This window comes from Anser cygnoides, chromosome 3 (assembly GCF_040182565.1).
Source record: "Anser cygnoides isolate HZ-2024a breed goose chromosome 3, Taihu_goose_T2T_genome, whole genome shotgun sequence".
NCBI classification, from domain to species: Eukaryota; Metazoa; Chordata; class Aves; order Anseriformes; family Anatidae; genus Anser; species Anser cygnoides.
The window spans coordinates 85,224,772-85,245,780 of NC_089875.1; the positions used below are offsets into that span (position 1 = coordinate 85,224,772).

Consider the following 21,009-nt stretch of genomic DNA (forward strand, 5'->3'; position numbering starts at 1 on the left):
TATTTTTTAATTTTCGCGGAGGATGATTCTCACCGGGCCAGCTCTAGAGGACAGCCCGGGTCCCACCGCATCCCCCCCACCCCCCTACCCTCACCCCACTGCCTTTTTGGGGCCCCCAGACCCCCCCCTCACCCCTTCCCCCGTCCCCGGGGCTCCCCTTTAAGGTGGGGGGGGAGGCACACCGGGCTGCCACCGGGCTGCCACCGGGCTGCCACCGGGCTGCCACCGGGCTGTCACCTGACTGCGCCGGGCCACCGCCGGGCTCCGTTCCGCCCCCTGCACCGGGCTGGGGGGCGGCGCTGCTGCGGCAGTACGCGGGGATTAGGCTGCGGGGAGGATTAGGCTGGAAATAGCAGCAGCAGCAGCAGCAGCAGCGGCGGCGGCGGCTGCCGGGCGTGGACGCCCAGCGCATCCCCGGTGGCGGCGGGAGGGGGCAGCGGGCAGCCCGCCCCGCACCGCCCCGCACCGCCCCGCAGCGCTCCGCACCGCACCGGGGGGGCTCTCGGGGCCGGGCCGGGAGCGGCGGCGGCAGGAGGACGGGAGGGAAGGACGCACGGACACACGGACAGGTCGGTGCTGGAGCCCGCCGGGATGCTGCATGGCGACCCGCACCTTTTGCTGGGGGGGGGGGGGGGGGGGGTAAACGGGGACGGGGAGGCGGTGGGAAGGCGGAACATGGCGTGCCGAGCCGTGCCGAGCCGTGCCGAGCCGTGCCGAGCCGTGCCGAGCCCCCGCCCGGGAGGCTGCGGGCAGGTGATGGAGGAGGGGGGGGGGGGGCGATTTCCTTCCCCCCCTCCCCCCGTCTCATCGCTGTTTGTGCTCCATCTCGGGCTTATCGTTATCCCCCCCCCCCCCCCCCCCCCCTCCCTGCGGTGTCTAAAATACCATTTATTTTTATTTATTTTTTTGCCCCAGAAAGGCTTACACAACGGGGCGGCGGGGAGGGAGGGGGGGATGCCGAGGGAGCTTTGTGCGGCCGCGGGCCCCCCGCCTCCCTCCGGCCCTACAGCCGGCCTAGCCCCTTCCCCTCCCGTGTTTTCCGCCTCTGCAGAGCAGGCAGCAGCGAGAACCGAAGATGTCGGGTCAGACGCTGACGGATCGCATCGCAGCTGCTCAGTACAGCGTTACGGGATCAGCCGTAGCCAGAGCCGTCTGCAAAGCCACCACGCATGAAGTGATGGGGCCCAAGAAGAAGCACCTGGACTGTAAGCATCCCTCTGCCCAGCCGCAGCGGAGGCCCCGAGCTAAGGAGGCTGCCTGCGGCGCTCCGTAACGGGGCTTTGAGCCTTTTGGCTGCCGTGCTTGCTGTCATCCAGCTCGCAGATCGAAAGGGTTACGAGAAATCTCCAGGAGAGGATGAGTTGTTATTGCATTTCTCCTCACATTGCATAATACCGCTCTTTCAGCCATTTTTTTTTTTTCCCTCTTGACCTTTTAGCCAGGAAGGCAGCGCAAAGTGTGCCTCCCGGCACCGAGTCCCTCAGGGAGCGGAGGGGATCGGACCCATGGCAAAATGGGCACACGCTTGTCACTGCCTCCCTCAGCCTCCCCAGCGATGGATGGTGCTGGGCAGGGACAGCGACGCTGTGCCAGGAGCTGGCCAAGCACTGACAAGAGCAAGGCCATCTCCATTAGATGGTGGCATGTCGAAACGGTCAGGGAGCCCGATAGCACTGTGCTGTGGGTTGGAACAGCCTCTGGAGAGTTTAGGGGCTGTTGCTGAGGTCCCAAATATCTGAGAGCAACTTCACGATCTGCCTTGGTGGTTTCCACCGTCTCTTATTGAAGATGGCTGGTGGCTTTGTCTCACAGACTTTTAATCTATTCCGGACTTGCATGAGCTAGTTAATGCATGAGACAAGGTTGAAGTCAAAATGTTTCTTATAAAGCAGTGAGCTAGTAATGCTTTGTCTTGACAATTCTCTTTCTTTTCATCCCACTCACTGTCAGCCCCTTCTTGGAGACACCAAGGAGTTAGGATGGTGAAAGTACTTAATTGTATGATGTTAATTGGTTTTGTTTACCAGTAGTAACTCTGTCTTGCTTTGGACTCAATATAGAAACAGCAGGTTTTAATGTCGCCTAAAACTAAGTGTTTTTTCCTTTTTTTTTTTTTTTTGAAATGCTAGGGACACCTGGTAAGAAATGCTTTCAAGTAAAGATAAGCAGGGTTTTTTACCAAGAAGTCTCTTGGCTGCTGTCCATTACAAAATAATACTGGTGCAGGTGCATGTAAATACAATTCTGATGATGCTGTATATTTTCAAAGGAGGTAGTATTACTTCTGGAAAATAACTCCAGATCTTGGTGCTAATGGCTTCAGAGCTAACCCCATAAGTGGCATCCCACATGTCAGCCTTCAGGCTGACGTACTCTTTATGTATGGCGATGAGATGCTGATGTAAGCAGCCTTGACTGAGGACTGGCTTGAGCATAAACTGTTGTTAAAATAGATCAGCTGTCTTAATATCATATAGTCTCACTTTTTTTTTTTTTTGTGTGTGTGTATGTTTATTAAAAAATATCCTTTGACTAGTGTAGATAAGCCACTGAATATAAACTTCTTGGTTATTGATATCTCCTGTGTTGATGTTTGGTAGCTGTCGACGCTTCTCAATCTGTAGGCTGTGTATGGACAGTCCTACTGTATCTGTTACTAGAAGCTTTAGTTTTTTTAAAGAAGCTTAGTTCTTGTAATTAAAGCAATGCCATGTCTGTTTAATATTAATATATACACATATTTTACACACAGAAATAAAAGTACTTTCTGGAATGGGCAGGATTAAAGTGAGGTAGAAATAGTTTACAAGCGCTATATTAGGGTCTGGAAAGGGATTGTGCTTGGATATTGGTGCTAATATTACTACTTCAGAAAATGAGACTGGAGGAGATTGAAGCCTGTCATATTCTATGCAATTTCATACCCACCTACATGTAAGATGCATGGGAGAAAGAGAAAGGATCATTTCCTGGGAAGATACATCCTTGTCTGTGTTATCATCTGTTTTCCAAGCTGTATGCAAGAGTTGAGCATTTAACTATCCGATATCGTTAAAGACAGAATTTTGTCAGTGGGAGATACACACATTCAAAACTGTGGACTATAAATGAAAAATCAAGTTCATTTTTAGAAGAGAAAATATTCTCAGGCTCTGAGACCTGAGGCATCTCCTTAGAATTGTGAATTGTTAAGCAGTTCCTTGAACTCGGATGTATATCTTGTGAACAAGTGTTACAATGGGCCTTACATTGTAACGAGAGCATAAATTAAAAGTTCATCCTCTGAAAGAGCAATACCTCAGTACATGCGGGAGGTACTGCTAGATGGAGGTCGGGCTCTGAGTCACGTGGCTGACTGCATTTCCAGCTGGTTAAGTAGCGTATGAAAATGTGGAGAAGGGAATGCAAGGTAAGACTTGCCAGTGCCTTAAGATAAGTTTTGAGTTGAGGTGTGAAGGATTTCAGTGACTAAGACTTTAGATACCAGAGAAGATAGCTGCGCTCCAATCACCTTGTGCTTTATTAAAAGCTACGATTCAACTGTCAGCGTGGTGGTACTGTGCCCTTAGGGATCTCTGTAATTTTATTTGGCGTCTTAGGTTGTGTGACATGACACCAGGCCTCTATCTTCCGGTGTCCTGCTTAGCAGCTGGGCTTTGTAAATTAAATGGAAAGATCAACTATTTAACATGAATTAGGTAGTCCTGAGAGGATGCGACATGATGCCTGTCCTCATAACTTTTCTACAGAATGTATTAGTTCTGTAGGTTTTTAGAAAGGTGGCAGATGACAAGGTGGTTTTTTTTGTGTGTGTGAGTAGAACTTAAATAAAGGCAACTTGCTCTGACAAGTAAACAGCACGATTTGAGCATGAGTGCCTGTGTGTCGAGAAGAGAATAGAATGAAGAGTCTTCTATGAGTAAAAGCTGAGCTGCTGAGTGTTTGCCTTTGTGTGACTTTTTGTACTTGCACATCTTACAAGTCCAGGCTTTAATATGGATGCTGCTGTCCTTTGGCATGGACTCTGGATGCTGCACAGACTTGTTATGTAATGCAGAAGTACTAAAGTATGGTTAGGTTGCTAATATTCATTACTAAGATTTACCACTTTCTTGAATTCCGGCTCTCATACTACTTAATTTTCAGCAACTGATGGAAGTAGTGCTAGGTAGCATTAAATAAATTCCCAAGTCTCTGTTGGGAGAAGAGGAGCATAAATCTAGGACGCTGTGATGGTTTGGGGCAAGGTGCTGCAGTTAGCACAACAGAGCTCTGATCATTGTGGACTTACCGAACTGTTAGCACCCCTGCCGCAGTTTCTTTATTCCGATAGAGGTCTTAAAGTTAGCACAATGATATTGATTCAACTCCCTCAGCTAATTGTGTTGTGTTAAATAAATTACAATTAGATACAGCAAGCAAGGGAAGCGTTTACATGGTGAAATGGGGATTAGCAACTAGATTTTTTTGGAAGCAGTGAAAAGGGCCATTGTGCAATGGGTGGGTGAGGTATATATGGGCTGTGTTAAAGATATATGAGCTCTGGTAATTCAACTGGGAGGGCAAGCCTAGAGCCTGGCACAGAAGTTTCCTTCTCAGAATTGCTCTGAAAGACGTGTTAATGCTTTACTGAGAGTTTGATTATGTGGGGCAAGCAAAAGCCAGCTTCCAGACTTGGATGTGGTGGCTCTGATGGTATCAACAGGGAGAAGCTTTCAGAGAAAGGACATAACTTTTAAATGATAAAACACATGATAGATCAGAAAAAAAATAAGTAAATCTGAACAGAGCTCCTTTTATAAAGGTTTTAGCTCAGAAACAGACCAGTGATTTTTCTTTTAGGGAAGTGAAGTGGAAACCAGCGAGGCTGTTGCATGTGTGGTTGGTTGTAACAAGTTCCCGTTTCTGAGAAGGATCGAAATGGCTGGGATTTTCCTTGACTATGTTTTGTCAAGTGAATTGTTTTGCAGCAGGAGGAAGTTCTGGAGTGTGTAGTCTAAAAAGACCGTGTAATGCCTCCTTACTTCCTTGTGAGGTAGAAGGCCCTTCCAGAGGCCTGATCGAAAGCCAGGAGACTTTTACGAAAAGTGAAAACAAAGCAGATGAAGACCAGGACTGAATTTTCAGTGGCTATGGAGTTGACCTGGGTGTATATTGCGGGAGCAGTAACGTATTGAAGGTTGGACCAGATGATCTTGGAGGTCTTCTCCAACCTAAATGATTCTGTGTATTTCCATCTCAGGTCTGATTTGGCACACGTCTGTGGCTGACAAAAACTCTAAAAATAGATTTATAGTTTAATTTACATTGGTAACTGAAATGCAGGGCTGCTGTCAGTATTTTCCTGATACAGGTACTTGTCCTTGCAGTGTTTTGCTTTTATCCTTCAAACTGTGTGGATGACCTTAAGGAATTTGAATTATTGTGTTCTACAGCATTGAAACAGAAATGCTGATTGTTCAGAAGCAAAGAGTTAAGCTTTCTTCCTGTGCTCAGTAAATATAAACTCCCACAGGTTACTCTTAGGGACCTCTGTCTCATTACTGTGTGTGATTACAAAATTACATATTGCTGGCTGGATTTTGGGAAAGGTGGAAACCAGCAAAGCTATCTTCAGTCACTCAGCAAAGGCGCCTGTTAACATTTACTTGAGTGTGTCTTTCAGAAGTTGTTTGCTATTGTGGTAATTTGGAGAGCATTCCAGGTCTGTTGGCTCTTGTGGCCCTTTTCTGAAGGGAGTAGTGCAGGCATTTGAGTACTGCAATGCTCTGCAGTCTGGGTGATGCTTTGTCTTGATGGCTGTGGATTATCTTCTAAAAAAAATAATTGCTGAGAACCAAATCTCTGTACAAATTGTGTTTGATCCTTCACACTTTGCTAATGAAACTACTAAAGTACGTAGAGATATACAAAAATAATTTGTCATAATTTCCATATATGAGAGAACTGGTTTTGGAAAATTGTCATTGAAGATCAGTTGTAGTACAGTGTCTTGTTTTTGTTTTCGCAGCTGGGCTGCACTCTGCATTGTGAATTCCTTCTCGACATCCTACTGAATCTCTTTTTTTTTCACAATGGAAAAGAAAAATTCCAAGCAAGTAATTATTTACTTAAGTAATCCATTTAGTAATGGGTAATGGATTAGCATTTTTTTTTTTCCTGAGAGGAGTTGTCATCACTCTCCATGCTGAATGGTGCTCTATTTCTGTGGACCTCTCTCATCTGCTTTCTCAAAACAGTATTGAAGACTTCCATCATTTGGAGATGGGTAGATCTCTAAGTAGGAATACAAATATCTGTCACGGGTAAGGAGAGCTGATATGAAGGCTTTTTAGATTAGTTGATCCTGAATATTTCTGTGACTTTAGCTCTTAGAACATCCTTGTCCCACTTAAATACTGTTTTTAAGGCATGTGTACCAACAGAAGGCTGCCCTTTTAATTAAGTTAAGACTTGGGCAAGCAATACTTTTTTAAAAATATGTTTGAAGCTGGGGTGGAAGCCCTGATGTCATGCTGATGACAGATTTTAGGATTCAGATTGGGTGGGATCACTTGATCTTGCACATCAGAACTGTTCTGCCGTTTTACGGTACAATGCTTAATGAAAGGGAGGATAGGAAACAGAAGAGTGGGTAAATAGTGTAATATTAAACTTTCTTTTATCTAAACAGTGTAACTTGATAAAGTTAGATTGTTAAGTCCTACCCTCCTTGCCCTCAGCTGAAGACATATTTGTAGTCTGTTTGCAACAGTCATCAAGATCCTCCTGTTAAACATGCTTTGCCAAGGTTGTGAATGACCAGTCTGGGGAGAAGTAAGGCCTTTCTGCTGTAGTGACTTCTGTTAGTAGACCTTGATAATGGAGTAACCATGCCTTTTCTGCTTTCTTTGCAGTCCTTTGTTCATGAGACGGTCAGTATGACATGTGGCTACTTTTCTTTTACATAAATGCAGTCTTGCATTTTCTAGTTCTGCACAGATGAAAAAAGATATGTGATTTTTTTTTCTTCTCCTGAAAGAGCAGAGCAATAATACAGTGACTAGTCCCTAGTTTTCATCACTTCTATTTAGTAGTTGAATATGTCTCATCACAGCTTAGTAGTGTTTACTCCGCTAGATCCTGGGCAGCAGTGATTGAATGTCTTTTTAAAAAAAAATAATTTTAAAAAATCTGTACTCTTATTTCCACGGTTTGATTTGATCTGTGCATCTGACTTCCTGACCTGGCTCTTAAACCTTCTGTCTTCTGTATGCACCTTCTGTATGCCTGTCCAACTAGTGAGGACTTTTCTTTAGTCTCCAAGAAAGTACTCTGTTAGACTGGTTGGTCCATCCATCTATGTCTCTGTTTCTTGAAAGATCCTCTGAAGTGCTTAAAAGTAGATGGCAGCCATGATAACTCTGCATTTTGGATGCTATTAATCTTCAATGCTTCTTGCTGCATAGAGAAAACAGCAGCAGTGGGTGATTCTTCCTTCTAGCCCCTTGGAGTCCTCTGCTATCTTGAGGCCCACTTGTGGTCTGAGAAGCTGCTCTACTGGGAATAGTCTTTGAATTGAGAGGAAACTGTAACCAATTAGAGAATTGTTGCCCCATTGGTCTCTTCTTCTGAAGAAATAGTAATATAGCAGAGGCACACCTGCATCTGGTATCTTTCTGCGTGTTCTCAAAATACTTGAAGCTGCTGGCACTCTTCCTGCCTTACTTATGTTTCCCTCAGTATTGGAAGTCCATGGTGAAGTCTTGGCAGTAGGGGGCTGCAGGGTGTCTCCTGTCAGAAGCTACCCTGGTCCAGACACAGCCAGCTCCACCACAGACCTGTGTGGTGGATTTATCCTGCTGGGCAGATGAGCTACACCACAACCGCTCTCTCAATCCCCCTCCTCAAAGGGAAAGGGGGAGAAAATACAATGGAAAGGGCTCAGGGACTAAGATAAGGACAGGGAGATGAGTCAACAGTTATTGACATGGGCAAAACAGACTCAGTGTAAAAAATTAATATAATTTATTGCCTATCAGTAGTGGACTAGAACAGTGAAACTGAAAACACTTTCCCCCCCATCAACCCTCTTCCACCTCCTCCCAGGAGGAACAGGGAATGGGGGCTGCGGTCAGTCCCTGATGCTTCATCTTCACCGCTCCCTCACGGTCCCTCTCTGCCCCTGCTCCACGCGGGGTCCCTCCCACGGGATGCCGTCCTGCCCGAACTGGGCCTGCGGGGGCTGCCCACAGGCAGCAGCTCTTCAACAACTGCTCCCACACGGCTCCGTACCACGGGGTCCATCCCCCAGGAGCAAACTGCTCCAGCACGGGTCCCCCACGGGCGGCAGCTCCCCCCAGACCCCCTGCTCCTGCGTGGGCTCCTCTCCACGGGCTGCAGCTCCGGCCCGGGGCCTGCTCCTGCGGGGGCTCTCCATGGGCCGCAGCCTCCTCCAGGCCACATCCACCTGCTCCACCGGGGGCTCCTCCACGGGCTGCAGCGTGGAGATCTGCTCCGTGTGGGACCCATGGGCTGCAGGGGGACAGCCTGCTCCACCAGGGGCCTCTCCACAGGCCGCAGGGGAACTGCTGCTGCCTGCCTGGAGCACCTCCTGCCCTCCTGCTGCACTGACCTGGGGTCTGCAGGGCTGCTTCTCACTCATTTCTCACTCCTTTCTCCCAGCTGCTGTTGCACAGTAGATTTTCTTCCCTTCCTTAAATCTGCTCTCCCAGAGGCCCACCCAGCGTCACTCCATGGCTCTGCTCTGGCCAGCAGCAAGTCCCTTTTGGAGCCGGCTGGAGCTGGCTCTGATCTGCCATGGGTTGGGCTCTGCTCACAGAGGCCACCCCTGCAGCACCCATGCTACCAAAACTCTGACACGTCAACCCAATACACTATCTTAGGATACAGCTGAGTTGGTGACACCTCTGGGAAAACATATTTAAGAAAAGTCAGACACTACTGCCCAGGCAGCAGAGAAGGGGTTGAAAGTGAGAAAAAAGTAGAGGGAACACCAAGGTCAGAGGTGGAGCAGGAGGCACTCTGGTGTTACAGCAGATATCCCCCACACATAGCCCATGAAAGTGACCACTCTTCTCACACAGGCTGCCCCTACAGCACCCCCACTACCAAAACTGCGCCACATACACCCCGTACCCCTGAAGGAAAAAATAAATAAATAAATAAATAAAAAAAAAGGAAAGGCCTCCTGCAGTCAGCTGCACACATATGGTGTTGCTGAATAAGCTGGCTCCAATCTTTTCGGGAATGGAGGGAAGGCACTATATCCCTTCCCTTAGTCTTACTATAGTCTAAGGATGAGTCAATTGTTCCAAACAGTATCATTAACTTCATATGTGCTGTTCCTTTTTGGAGCTTATTTTCAAGGCACAGATCAGAATGTTGGTTAGGTTGGAAAAGGACAAGTTCTGTTATGTGCATAGGGAAAATATCAAAGGCATAAAATCAGTTGCACCAATGAGTATCTGATGAAACTTGAATTGCCATACTTCAATACATACAATGTAGATTAGGAATAATATTCTTCCTGGTTTGGAGAGATGGGTTTCAAATACTATGAAAACTGAACAGCCAGGAATAAAGCAATCTGGGAAATTGGGGTTGAAATCTCAGCATGGGACTTCCAGTGTGCTAAAAGAACGAGTAATCTAGCACTAGTCTGAACCCTGAACTCAAACTAAATGATATGATATAAGAAGCCTTGCTAGGAGCTTTGCAGGCACTGATCATTAGCAGCAGGGTTTGCAACAGTATTTGTGTTCCCCTGAGTCAGCAGTACCAGTAGGTTTGCAGTGTGAAGCTTCACTGGCGAGTTGATGCTAGAGTATCCCACTCCATCAGACTCAGCATGGTTGGTTACCTTCCCTAGTGGCCAAAATTTTGCTTGGATGAGAGTTTGATGGCTTGAATAAAACAGGTGTTGGCAATTGCTGGAAGGCAATCAGAATACTTGGCAGAGGCTAGCTTGTCACTTTGCAGAGTATGGTTGTCTGCTTTTTTCTGGAGCCTTGCAAACCACATGCTAGACCCCTAAAACTGTTTTTAATATTTGTAATTTCACTATTTTGATCATATTTACTTCTCTCTGGAAAACAATTTGAAGTAAGTTTTGCAAGGGTGGGTTCATATCTAGTAGTCAGTAAGGTCCTTGTGCTCATAAAAATTAATCTCTTCAGGTTGTGAAACATTTGTCGAAGCAGTTGACAGTTCTAGTCCACTAGAGAGGGAGTATACCAGCAGCCTGGACTAGTGCTACAAATGGTATTGGACGTCAGCCTTGGAAGACTTGACCATATCACCATGAACGTATATGGAATACTAGAACAGTGTTTTCTATGCTGCTGGAAATTGCACGGTGCCTCTGAGATTTGCAGTTTATTCCTAGGCATAGTATATAGCAAATGGCATCAATATTACCACTGACTCCCAGACTAACCAAGTCTAAATACCCTCCTGCTCCTCCTCCCTGTCCAGAGTAATGTGATTTCATGCTTTGTTTTAGATTGTATCTGTATCTCAACTTAGTTTAATGAAAGGAATTGGATGCTGAAATGCCCTGATGTCATGCTAATGTTGTATATTTGTATAATCTGTACTCTGGCCATTTGAACTGAGACAGTGTGTCAGTTGGCTTGCTGGAGTCTTTTTTTTTTCTTTCCTTTTTTTTTTTTTTCTTCTAGCTATTGATAAAAATCAAAGGTGTATATTTGCAGAGGGGATAGTGTGAGTACACAGGCATGGCCATGCTTGAAGGCCACCAGGAAAGTACACCCTGCTCCTAATGTGTAATGAGAACTGCAAGTTGCTGACAGGATGTGTCTGCAGCTTGAGTCTGACTCGTGACGGTCAACCTTTCCTTTGGTCATAAGCCAATATGCGAAATTACCACAGGTAGACAGCAAGTTGGCAGGAACTCCTGATGCTGTAGTTGAGCTGTGTACTTTGCCAAGGTGGCTTTAATTTCTCTTTACTGGCTTAAGGAAGGAGTGAAAAAGAAAGCAGTGTTTTGGGTTTTTTTGGTCCCCCACCCCCCTATAGGTGTTTAGGAGACTAGGTTATGGCTGAGATGTGAAGCACGGGTAAGGGTAGATTAAGAGTTTGGCGTTCACTTGAGCTAAGATTGTTCTACCAATTATTTAAAGGACCAAAGAACATACCCTTTCAAGAAAGTGCCTTAAACTTTGCTAAATAGGTGGGATAAGACCATGGCACGACAACTGACAGTGTACTTAGTCACTTCAAACTGAATCTTGGCTTGGCACAAGCATGGATGACACAATGGCAGCGGATGCTTCCATAGCAGATGGTCAGCTGTTAGCCTGCAGAGACTGGCAGGCTCTTGTGGCTCTGGCATAGTTTCTTTTTATCACTTAAGTCTATCTGATAGTTTACAGAATGTTCTAAAATGGTACTCCACAGAAACAAGAGGAAGACACGACTGCTCAAAGCATGAATAAAACATACTGACTTGTCGCCCACACCCTTAAAATTTATGCAAGTCAACAAGTTTCTGGGGAGGTCCTCAAAATGAGGCAGTGATCTTGCCATGGTGCAGGACTTCACTAGCTACAGCATGCATCTTTACACATAATTAAAGAGCCCACATAGATACACTTAAGTGAGAGTTCAAACTCTTTTTAAAAGGATTCTTCCTTTCACTTCTCATTTTGGAGAGTGTAGGACTTATATGAAAGGGGGAAGCCAGCTGGCCTGTTTCCTGACTCTGAAGGCTGCTGTTTCTCATTATATAGAGGTTGAATATAGACACAAGCTTTAACAAATCATTGCATCGGTTCTTTAGCAACCCTGGAGTTTTAAAACCCAACCTTTTCAAATCAAGGCTTGGGTTTGGAGCTTACTGCATGATTCTGGAATCCAAAGTACAGTAATTGTGCCTATAGCTCTTAATCCAACTTTTATAGCTTCATTTAAACCCATTTATAGGAGAATGTACATTCTGCTAAGGGGCAGCAAGCCAGAGGAAGTCAGCATATCTAGTGTGCCAGTATTTTGAAAACATGTACAATTTATCATGAGTGATGCCTAGTTTCTGGCTCCTAAAACAGAAAACTATTTTCATATGTGAGCCTTGCCTATGACTTTCTTATGTGTTTCTTCATTCTAAGCCACATTGAGTCTTCCTGGCTTTGCTAAGCTTTATTCAAATGTTGAATCGTTCTGCTGTTTGTGAATGGCAAGAGTATTAACAGGCGAAAGTTGCAACGTGTACAGTAGGTGATCTTAAAGAACTTCCTCCTGTTTACCCTGAGGCTGGAAAATGCTCAGGCAGTATTATGAAAAGTTACCTTTCAAAACTCACCTCTGTAGTGTGCTAAGGAGTATAATTGACACTTCTTGGTATTCCAGTCTAGAGATGTGACTGCACGAAGCTTTACTGACTGGATTTAAGCCTGCCTGACAGGTTCCAACTTCCCCACTCATCAGGAGCTTGATACGAGATTTCCACTGCCAGTGGCAAATGCATCTTCCAGATGCAGTGGTGGCTTTGAGCTGTTAGATAGCAACTTACTACTGTCAGTTTCTTTTGAAAGTTAGTAGTCCTAACTGCATCTTCCAGCTCTCAGGTGGATATTCCATTCAGTTTATTAGCAGAATTTTTTGCAACATTGAGAGATCTGCAGTATGTGAAAGGTTGCAGGTTTATGTTGAAATGACAAGTCTACTGCTAGTTTGTTTCTCAACATTTCTGAGACTTAAACTCCCCTGTCTGGCTGGCAGAAGGAGAGGATTTGTGTTTAACTTGTGTGGTGTAAGAAAATAATCATCAAGGAATTGCGTGTTTAGTTTCATCCTGTTGCATTTGTTCTTTTAGCACAGAGAGGGTACTCCTTCTAACCCCGAAGGATGTCAGTCAGCTTTGTAAAACCTGTTTTAAGATGCAGCATTTGCATATGAGGCAGCCTTCTGCTTTTAGGAACTCTTACTGTCTTTTTATTAGTTGCCTTACAGATAAGGGACAAAATGGATTGAAATGTTTACACCCATATTATAAAGTACTTGCTAATGCAACTATGCTTCAATATGCCTCAAGGAGAGTATAAAGTCATACTGTTGCACTGACTGCATGGACAAGTTTGTATAACACTTGGTATTCTTTTCCTGTAGATATGTCCACTTTTTCAGTGGGACTGTCTACATAGCTGTGCACATTTCATTCACAGTTAAGAATTTCAGCCCATTCTCAGCATTTGGTGCTTGCCAGCTCAATGGAGCACAGGCACTTCGGTCTTGTTTGGTTATTTTTCAGGCTGTCTATACTGAAGGTTATATCATCTTGTGACATCCACTGACAAAATATCTGGACTCTTAAAAGAACCCTGCTGAAGCAGCTGAAAAAGTGTGGCACCCTATCTGGCTATTGGAAGTTAGATCTGTCAGCCACTGGGGCTGCCTACTCAGCTGACCTGTTTGTATCAGGCAGGCAGTAGCTAATTAACATACCACTGAAGTTGCTTGCACATTCTCAACCCCACCCTCATTTTTTTCTGTGTATTCAGTGTGTAACAGCTAAGCAATGGAGCTAAAACATCAGGCTGCTTCCAATATATCTTCAGTCTAATTCAGACTTGCAGTGAATTACAAACTGCTGTTCTGGGCAGGGTTGGTAGGCTAGTGAAAATTTTGCTTCTAGATGTTTATTAAATGCAAATGTTTTTCTCAGGAAAGTAGATCTTCTTGGGGGTGGAAAGCACTAAAAAGAGTTTATTCTTCTCAGAATAAAAATGATGGCAGCATGGCAACTCAAATAGCTCGTGAACCATGCCTCCATTGATTACCACTTTCTGCCAGATATGGTTGGAGTATACGATCAGCACAACATGTAAAGGCTAATTAGAAAATGCTCTAGGGCAGAGATTACAGTAAATGACCCCATACCACTGTGGCAAACACAGAACCCTTCCTTTTCCAGTGTAGCTGTGCTGTTCCGGATAAAAGCTGCAGCTGGTGGTTTTTGATAGTTCAGTAAACAGCCAAATAATAAGAGTAACGAATTGATATAGCCAACAGGTAATGTTAGGTGTTGTTCACCCTCATGGAAGGATATTCACAGCTGGAATTCTGGTATTCAGTTACAGCAGTAACTGTACTAGGCCTTATTAGATTCTATACTTCTAAGAAATAATCTTGCAGCTATATATCCGGATAAAACTTGTTTTTGTGTATGCAACAAGACCGTGGATTTTGTATAGGGCAGTACAGAGACCAATGGGGCTGTGGTTGTGAATGTGTGCTGTGGTTGTGACTGTGGTAAATTAATGTGTGTTTTGGCTAAGGCTTCTAGGCTTGAACTGATGAAGGAGCTGGCTTGTAGAATGAGGTATGAAACTTGCCATGATGGACAAAAGTTATTTTTTATGCAAAAAGTTAGTTAGCAAAAAATAGTTAATACAAGGCTTTCTACTTCTAATAGTAGTAGTGTTTTTTTGTTTTGTTTGTTTTTTTTCCCCATCTAAGATGCTATATTAAGATAGGATGGAGAATGGCATTTCTCCAAAGCAATTGCTTTTATGAACTAACCTTATCATTTGGTGTCAACCAAATACAAGTGGCATTTTTGTATATCTTAAGCTGTTGAGAGTTGTCCAAGAAATGTCCGAAATGTCCGAGAAATCCAAAGGCGATATGTTGCTCAGCTGCTAGTTGTAGTGAATCAGCAAAACAGAGCAGTGGTACTTTCAGCTCCAGAATAACTTGGTATTTCTTGTTGACACAAGGAAAATTGCTCATTACTTGTATTTTTCTACTAAAGACACGTATCTGTTGAACTAGTTGTGGACAGGATTTGTGTGAAGGGAAGCACTGAAATGGGAGTTCTGGAAGGCAGGAAGGGAACATAAAAGTGGAGATTTCTCCTCTTCCCCTTTCTTTGCTGAACCTGCATTCTTGCCAGAGACAAATTCTTTGGTAAATCAAAGCAAGTGAATTCTGTACAAGGAAGGTTCAAAAGTGAGCTTCTTACTTCTTTGGACAGGCAAAAAGATTCCATTCTTAATCATTAAGGCTATTCCCACTGTGAAGTCACTTGACAAAGCTGCCGTGGCTGTAGTCTGGTCTGAATGTCATCTTTCAATTGCATTAACTTCAAGGAGATAATTCAAATATAAACACTAAAGGTGAAGCATTCTTCTGCTGTCAGTGGAGCTATAAGTTTTGGATTTTTTTTTTCTTTTAAACAGAAAGTATTCGTAGTTCATGCAACATTAATTTGATTATTGCAAGATTTTTTAACACAGTATTATCACACCTTTTCCCCATTTTTAGTACTTAGGGGAGCCAAGCAACTTAGGGTTACATCCTTTCAGATCTAGTAGAAAATTACCTGGCAGTTGGCTTCTATTTCCACTTTCCAAGAGAATTGCACCTGAACCTCTCAGGAGGAAAAGCCATATATATATATGTATCATTGAAAACTGAAAGGGACAAAAATCCAATGTAGCTGCTTTAATACTGTTAATGAGCTAGGGCGGATTTTTTCCAGATAACTTATAGGCTTGGTATGCTGGGGAAGGAAGGGTACAGACTGTATGATAGTGCCTTGGAATAAGACGCAGCAATGTATATGGGCAGTAGATTTTTCAGTCTTGTTTCCAAAATCAAGATTTGGTGATTTAGAAAGTGGTGCTCTTCTGTATTTGAAAAGGAATAGTAGGATAAGAAGATGAGTCTAAGGCTAATTAAACTCTTAATTTGAGAAATATTTGTAGGAAGGTCTCAGAGAAGTCTGCTGGTACTCTGTACTCTGTCTCTCTGCAGACTCTTCATATAGGGAAGACAAAACTGTTTCTCTTATGCAAAACTCTTAATACTGTGACTAGTATGAGTATGCCTATGAGGAGGCAGACAAAGAAATTGGATAACAGTTGTTTTGGTGAAGGATGAATTTGGGCGGTGGTATGTTAGGGAAGGAGGTCTGTGAGGTAAGGCTGGAGGGAGGACATCATAATCTCCTGAAGTATTTGTAGTCACATAGGCTATGTGCATTAGAGGGAATGTCTTTATAGTACCTGGAGAACACATGTTTTGTGGAAGATTTAGGTTTATAGAGTTGGCATAGGCATGAAAGAGTGTAGACAATCTCTGGAAGATGATGGACTTCAATAATGCTGCTGGGTGAGATGCACTTAACTCTTGAGGCAGACTTCTGAAGAGGAAGGAGGAGACAGCATGAGTTGCAGTTCTTCATAGGGTCATATTATGTTGTATGTTTGGAGATAGAGCAAGCTGGGGGTGAAAAGAGTAGTAGATGCTAAACTTTATGCCCAGAGATAACTTTCTGACTCTCATTTTTGGAATTGCTTGATAGTCGGAGCTAATAATATTAAAATCATCTCAAGTTCTCATGAGCAATTTCTGGAGAAACAGAAGCCAATAAATTTGTTCTGCTTTTCAGTGCTGTTTTGTGGCCAGCCTTCTGTAGACCGGGAAGTTCAGCTCTTGCGTTGGTTAGCACAACAGTGTAGTAGCTTCCTGATACGGTTTAATGTCTTGCAAGGGACGACTTCTACTGTTACTTGGCCACTTAGCTTTTTTGTTGAGGCTTTTAAACTTTTACTTTAAGACCCTTCTTTCCATTCTTGACTAGCCCAGATTTGGAATAGTCCTTCATTTCCTTTTCTGTAGGTTCAATGTGTTCAAATTCTTATAAGCAAGAAAAATTACTTCTGAAGACTACTGTAGTGTTCAATGGAATGGTAAGAAAGGTTGGGGGGGAGAGGTGTAGGGTTACTGTCAGAGAGATTCAGCAAAATTTAGGAACTGAATGTGTGACACAGCTCAGATGTTGAGGCAGCTCGCATGTTAATTCAACCTGGAATTGTTAGCTCTTGCTATGCTGGCACCAACATCCCCCTGAACAGAGTTCTTGTGCTACACTGCTATTTCACTATATACTGGAATGTAAATTCTGAATAATTTACTTAGAACTGGGAAATCCCAAGTCTGTCTATTAAAGAATTGAAAGTTAAAAAGAAAAAATAAATAAAATAAAAATCGGAGATTCAGAATAAAATCTGAAAATGTAAATGAATGAATGAAGAAGGTCTTTTAAGGTGTTGTAGATTCTCTCTCATTCCAACAACAACAACATAACAAACCAAAACATTAAAATGAGGAAGTAGTTTTTAATGAGGCTACAGTCTGAAATTCTGAATACAGTGAAACTTTGGGTATTCTCTTTTTTCTCCCCAAAAAACTTAACAAACACCAAAACTAGCCATATCCTTCAAAGATCATGAGGAGCTAAGTTGTCTTAACTTCCATCTTTCTCAGTGAACTCTCCCTATCTTCCTCAAGTTGATAGACTTGTCTTGTTATTAATGAAGGTGTTAGTCATGCTCTAGCCTTACTTCTCTTCCCTGATTAAACTGCAGATATCTCAAGACTGGGTTAAAAAGTTGGCTAGTCAAGGAGTTTAAAGGCTGCTGTTCAAATTTAAGTTATTGTCAAAGAACTGACATCCTTTTTTTTTCTTTTTTTTTTTTCTTCTGTTGCACATCACTTTTTCATCTGAAAGTCCAAATTACACATATAATTTAAACAAGGATCTTTGGACTGACTGTTCAAAATATCACCTAATAAGATGTGAAAAGAAGAAGTCATGTACCTTGATTTGGCAATTTGTACCAAAAATTTGGCAAAACTTATTCCTGCAGTAAACGAATTAATTCAAGGGAAAGGTATAGGTCTTTACTCTCCAACAACTACACTTGTTTGAAAGTAGCACTGAAAGCACTTGCTGCTATTGCTGTAGAATTCCCAGACTCTTACTCTGTCTGCAACTTGTATCCAAACTCAGTTTCTGGGTTTGGTTATTAGCTGTCAGTGTACTCGTTATGGATGTTTGCGGTAGTAGAAACTTCATCAGGAAGTTGCCTTTAATCCTCATTCATCCTACTTCTGTGTATCTCAACCAGAATCAACTTTGCAAAATTGTTTAATAGGGCTGCCAATGGGCTGTTCTTCATCCAGTAGTTTTTATTATTACCTCTTTCATATTAACAAGTCCACCTGTGACTTGCTTAGAAGACTCTGAACTTTATTGCCACTTTGAAAACTAAGATTGTGTGCTGACAGTAAATGTCTGAATAAGCATATCTTATGAAAATGTAGTTTCTAGATTTTTTTTGTTTTCTTTTTCTTTTTCCTCATATCTATTCTTCACTGTCACACTGAAAACAAGTTAATTTTGCTGACTCTTATCTTAAAATTCCATTTAGCCACCATACAAACTCTGCTCAGAATTCAGTAAGTTTAGCGATGCTTGTCAGTAGCTCCGGATACTGACAATTGCTAATTAAGAGAAGGCTTTGCAGTGTTGTAGAAAGAAAACTGGGAAACCTGAATTCCTTAACTCTGCATGATGACTGAACAGAATTAACTAGCTAACTTACTCATTTATTTATTTCCCCTCCCCCTTCAGATGACAAGTAAAATATTCATGTGTGGTTTAATTCTTTTTTCGTTTGCTCACTGAAAGTAGTACACTTAAATTTAATCATACTTCCCTCCTCGGCATACTATAATTACTCATGTCCTAAAACATTTTGAGCTGCAGACTCAGATGCTGTACCCTCCAGCGATTCAGAGCAGATCAGAAATGACTGAGTGTTTTTAGAAGCAGTGCTGCAGCAGTGTGTATGAATCGTGCGTTCCAGCCTGCCATGCCAGCATTGCTGTGGGTGGACTCATCTGAGGTTTCATTATCTAACACCCACAGACAGAATACACAACTTATACCACCTCTCTTCTGTAGTGAGCTATGTACTGCAACTTGAGACTGAGAGCTCGCAAATTTGATGCATTTTTCCCTTACGCTAAGGACAAAAGCTATTGTCTGAAGCAAAACCTCTGAGTGTGGTAAAGAACAAGCAAGCTGCTTGTGGCTTGTTTCTAGGCTGTTACTGATCAAAGTCTTCTATAATTCATTAATTGGCATTGCAGAATAAAAGATTATTTGCCTGTTTTTGCAGCAAGATCAAGGAGAATTGTTAGAGCTCTGTGAGCTTGAACTGCTGTCATTCAATAGTATGACTTTACTACTGCAATACTTAGTCTGCAGAACTGCTTCCTTCAAGGGTAGTATTGCTGAGACTACAGAAGTTAACCATGCATTTCAGAAGGTGTTCCAAAAAAAACCAAAAAACTCCAAAAAAATTAAGAAACACTTAAAAATTAAACTTGGTTTCTCTGTAGCTGTAAACAAGTTATTCCACTGACAGGAAACTGAAGACAACTTGCAACTTTTATGCCCATTCAAAAAGACAATTTTAAACACAAGTACTATGGTTTTCCTAGGCTTCTGACTGAGCTATAGATTTCTTCTATCTAAAGGAGTCTGTTCAACAGAAGTTAAAAAAAAAAAATCATTTGCCAAAGCTTCAAGAAAAATTACTAAACTTCTGAATGCTTCTAGTACTGCAGAGTGGGTATCGGATCACGCAAGGTGGTTCTCAGAAGCTGACGCAACTCAGTCTGTTTCGGCTGAAGTGTCCTCTGGACTTTTCTTGCCCTGCAGAAGCAGTTTCAGCAGTTTCACAGCAGCCCGAACCTTGGCGTTCTGCTCTTAGCAGCATTAATGTCCTCTGTTATATAAGGTTGTGCTGGGGAGGGAAAGCAAGTGGAAACCCTACTGACCTGGTGAACTGAACTACTGTAGCGTTTGCATCAGGTGCACATAGTTGAGATGTGCAAGGATCAGTCGCAGAATAGCATGTTTACCTCTAGGGTAGAAAATCTGTTGTCACTGAATGACTTGAATAGTGAAATGAACATTTCTAGTCGGGGGCAGGGGAGGGAGAAATATGTGGAAGATTATTAACAATGGTTACTCAGGAAAAAGTAAAAGATGACCATTTTCATTAGTAATGGAGATACCGATTAGTCTAGGAGTTGAACTTTTTAATTTTTAACTTCTCTTACTTAGGTCTTCAAAGGTTAAGTTTCAGCTCTACAATTAGGTCTTTGTTTTGTGCTGTTTGTGTTGCATGAAGTCAGGGCTGTGTATGGTATCACAGAGGTTTTAGTCATGCAGTTGTGGTATGCAGTTTCCAACTGCATCACAAAATCTAGGTAATAGTTTGTAGAAAGTCATTGCCAGATACCTAGCAAGTATCTGTATGTAACAGGTGTAATAAATTGATGATCCTTTCAATAGAGGTGGGATAGAGATGCTAGTGGCTCTACTACTTTTGATTAAGTATTTATCTTAATTTCAGGACTCATGCTTCAGTAGAAGCCAATATCTATCTTTGCTTTCTTTCCTAAAGTTGAAGAGGTATTAATGCATGCCTGAATGCACTCTTCTGCTCTCTAGGTCTGTAAAGACTCTAGGAGGTGTGCTGTAGCATGCTGATGAAACTCTAACCTCTGAGATGGCTAGAGTTTCAATTTCTGATGATACATCTTTTTGCTGGTGTGACTGGGCTTAGTGAGCTTGCTGTACTGTCTGTAAATGGAGAATTTGATAATACTTATTAATCTAATCCAGAGACAATGAACTGTCACAATTAACTTGAAAACCCACAAGCAGTAGTCACATGGCATCGTGTACTCTACAGTCACCTGGGGTGAAGATGGAGAAGGGTTGCGGCATAGCTCAGGAAAGAATTGTTGGAAAGCTAGTATTGTTGGTTAGGAGAGATCAGTGTTATTGTCAGGATGCACTGCTATAACCTCAAAGATATAAATAATATATATTTTAAATGTAGAGTTTAAGTGCTGAACTTGCTATTTTTCACAACTATGACCTGCAGCCAGGTAGGCTGAGAGGTTGGGCATGCTGCAAAATTTTTTGTCTTGTTTGTAGCACCTGACACCTTCCTTTTGTCTCTCCTACAGACTTGATCCAAGCAACTAATGAAACAAATGTGAATATTCCTCAGATGGCTGATACACTTTTTGAGCGAGCAACAAATAGTAGCTGGGTGGTTGTATTCAAAGCCTTAGTTACCACACATCATCTAATGGTTCATGGCAATGAGGTAAGCA

General features: G+C 42.9%; 2 protein-coding genes across 25 annotated transcripts in view; one reads left to right on the forward strand and one right to left on the reverse strand.

The window, feature by feature from the left end:
* The window catches only part of CYB5R4 (cytochrome b5 reductase 4), a 100,227-nt gene extending 91,568 nt beyond the window's left edge, over positions 1-8,659 (reverse strand). The window contains exon 1 of the mRNA XM_066994607.1: positions 8,615-8,659. Coding sequence (XP_066850708.1) covers positions 8,615-8,644 — 30 coding nt within the window. The 5' untranslated portion in view covers positions 8,645-8,659. The remainder of the gene's footprint in view (positions 1-8,614) is intronic.
* The window catches only part of SNAP91 (synaptosome associated protein 91), a 72,828-nt gene that overhangs the window by 408 nt on the left and 51,411 nt on the right, over positions 1-21,009 (forward strand). For 6 of the 24 annotated variants that reach the window (XM_066994584.1, XM_066994592.1, XM_066994585.1 and 3 more), the window contains exons 1-3: positions 324-569; positions 1,052-1,205; positions 20,860-21,002. In XM_066994584.1, coding sequence (XP_066850685.1) covers positions 1,076-1,205; positions 20,860-21,002 — 273 coding nt within the window. In that variant the 5' untranslated portion in view covers positions 324-569; positions 1,052-1,075. Of the gene's footprint in view, positions 1-320; positions 570-1,051; positions 1,206-20,859; positions 21,003-21,009 lie in introns of those variants that run through there. The other 18 variants (XM_066994582.1, XM_066994595.1, XM_066994597.1 and 15 more) reach the window with 8 other exon arrangements.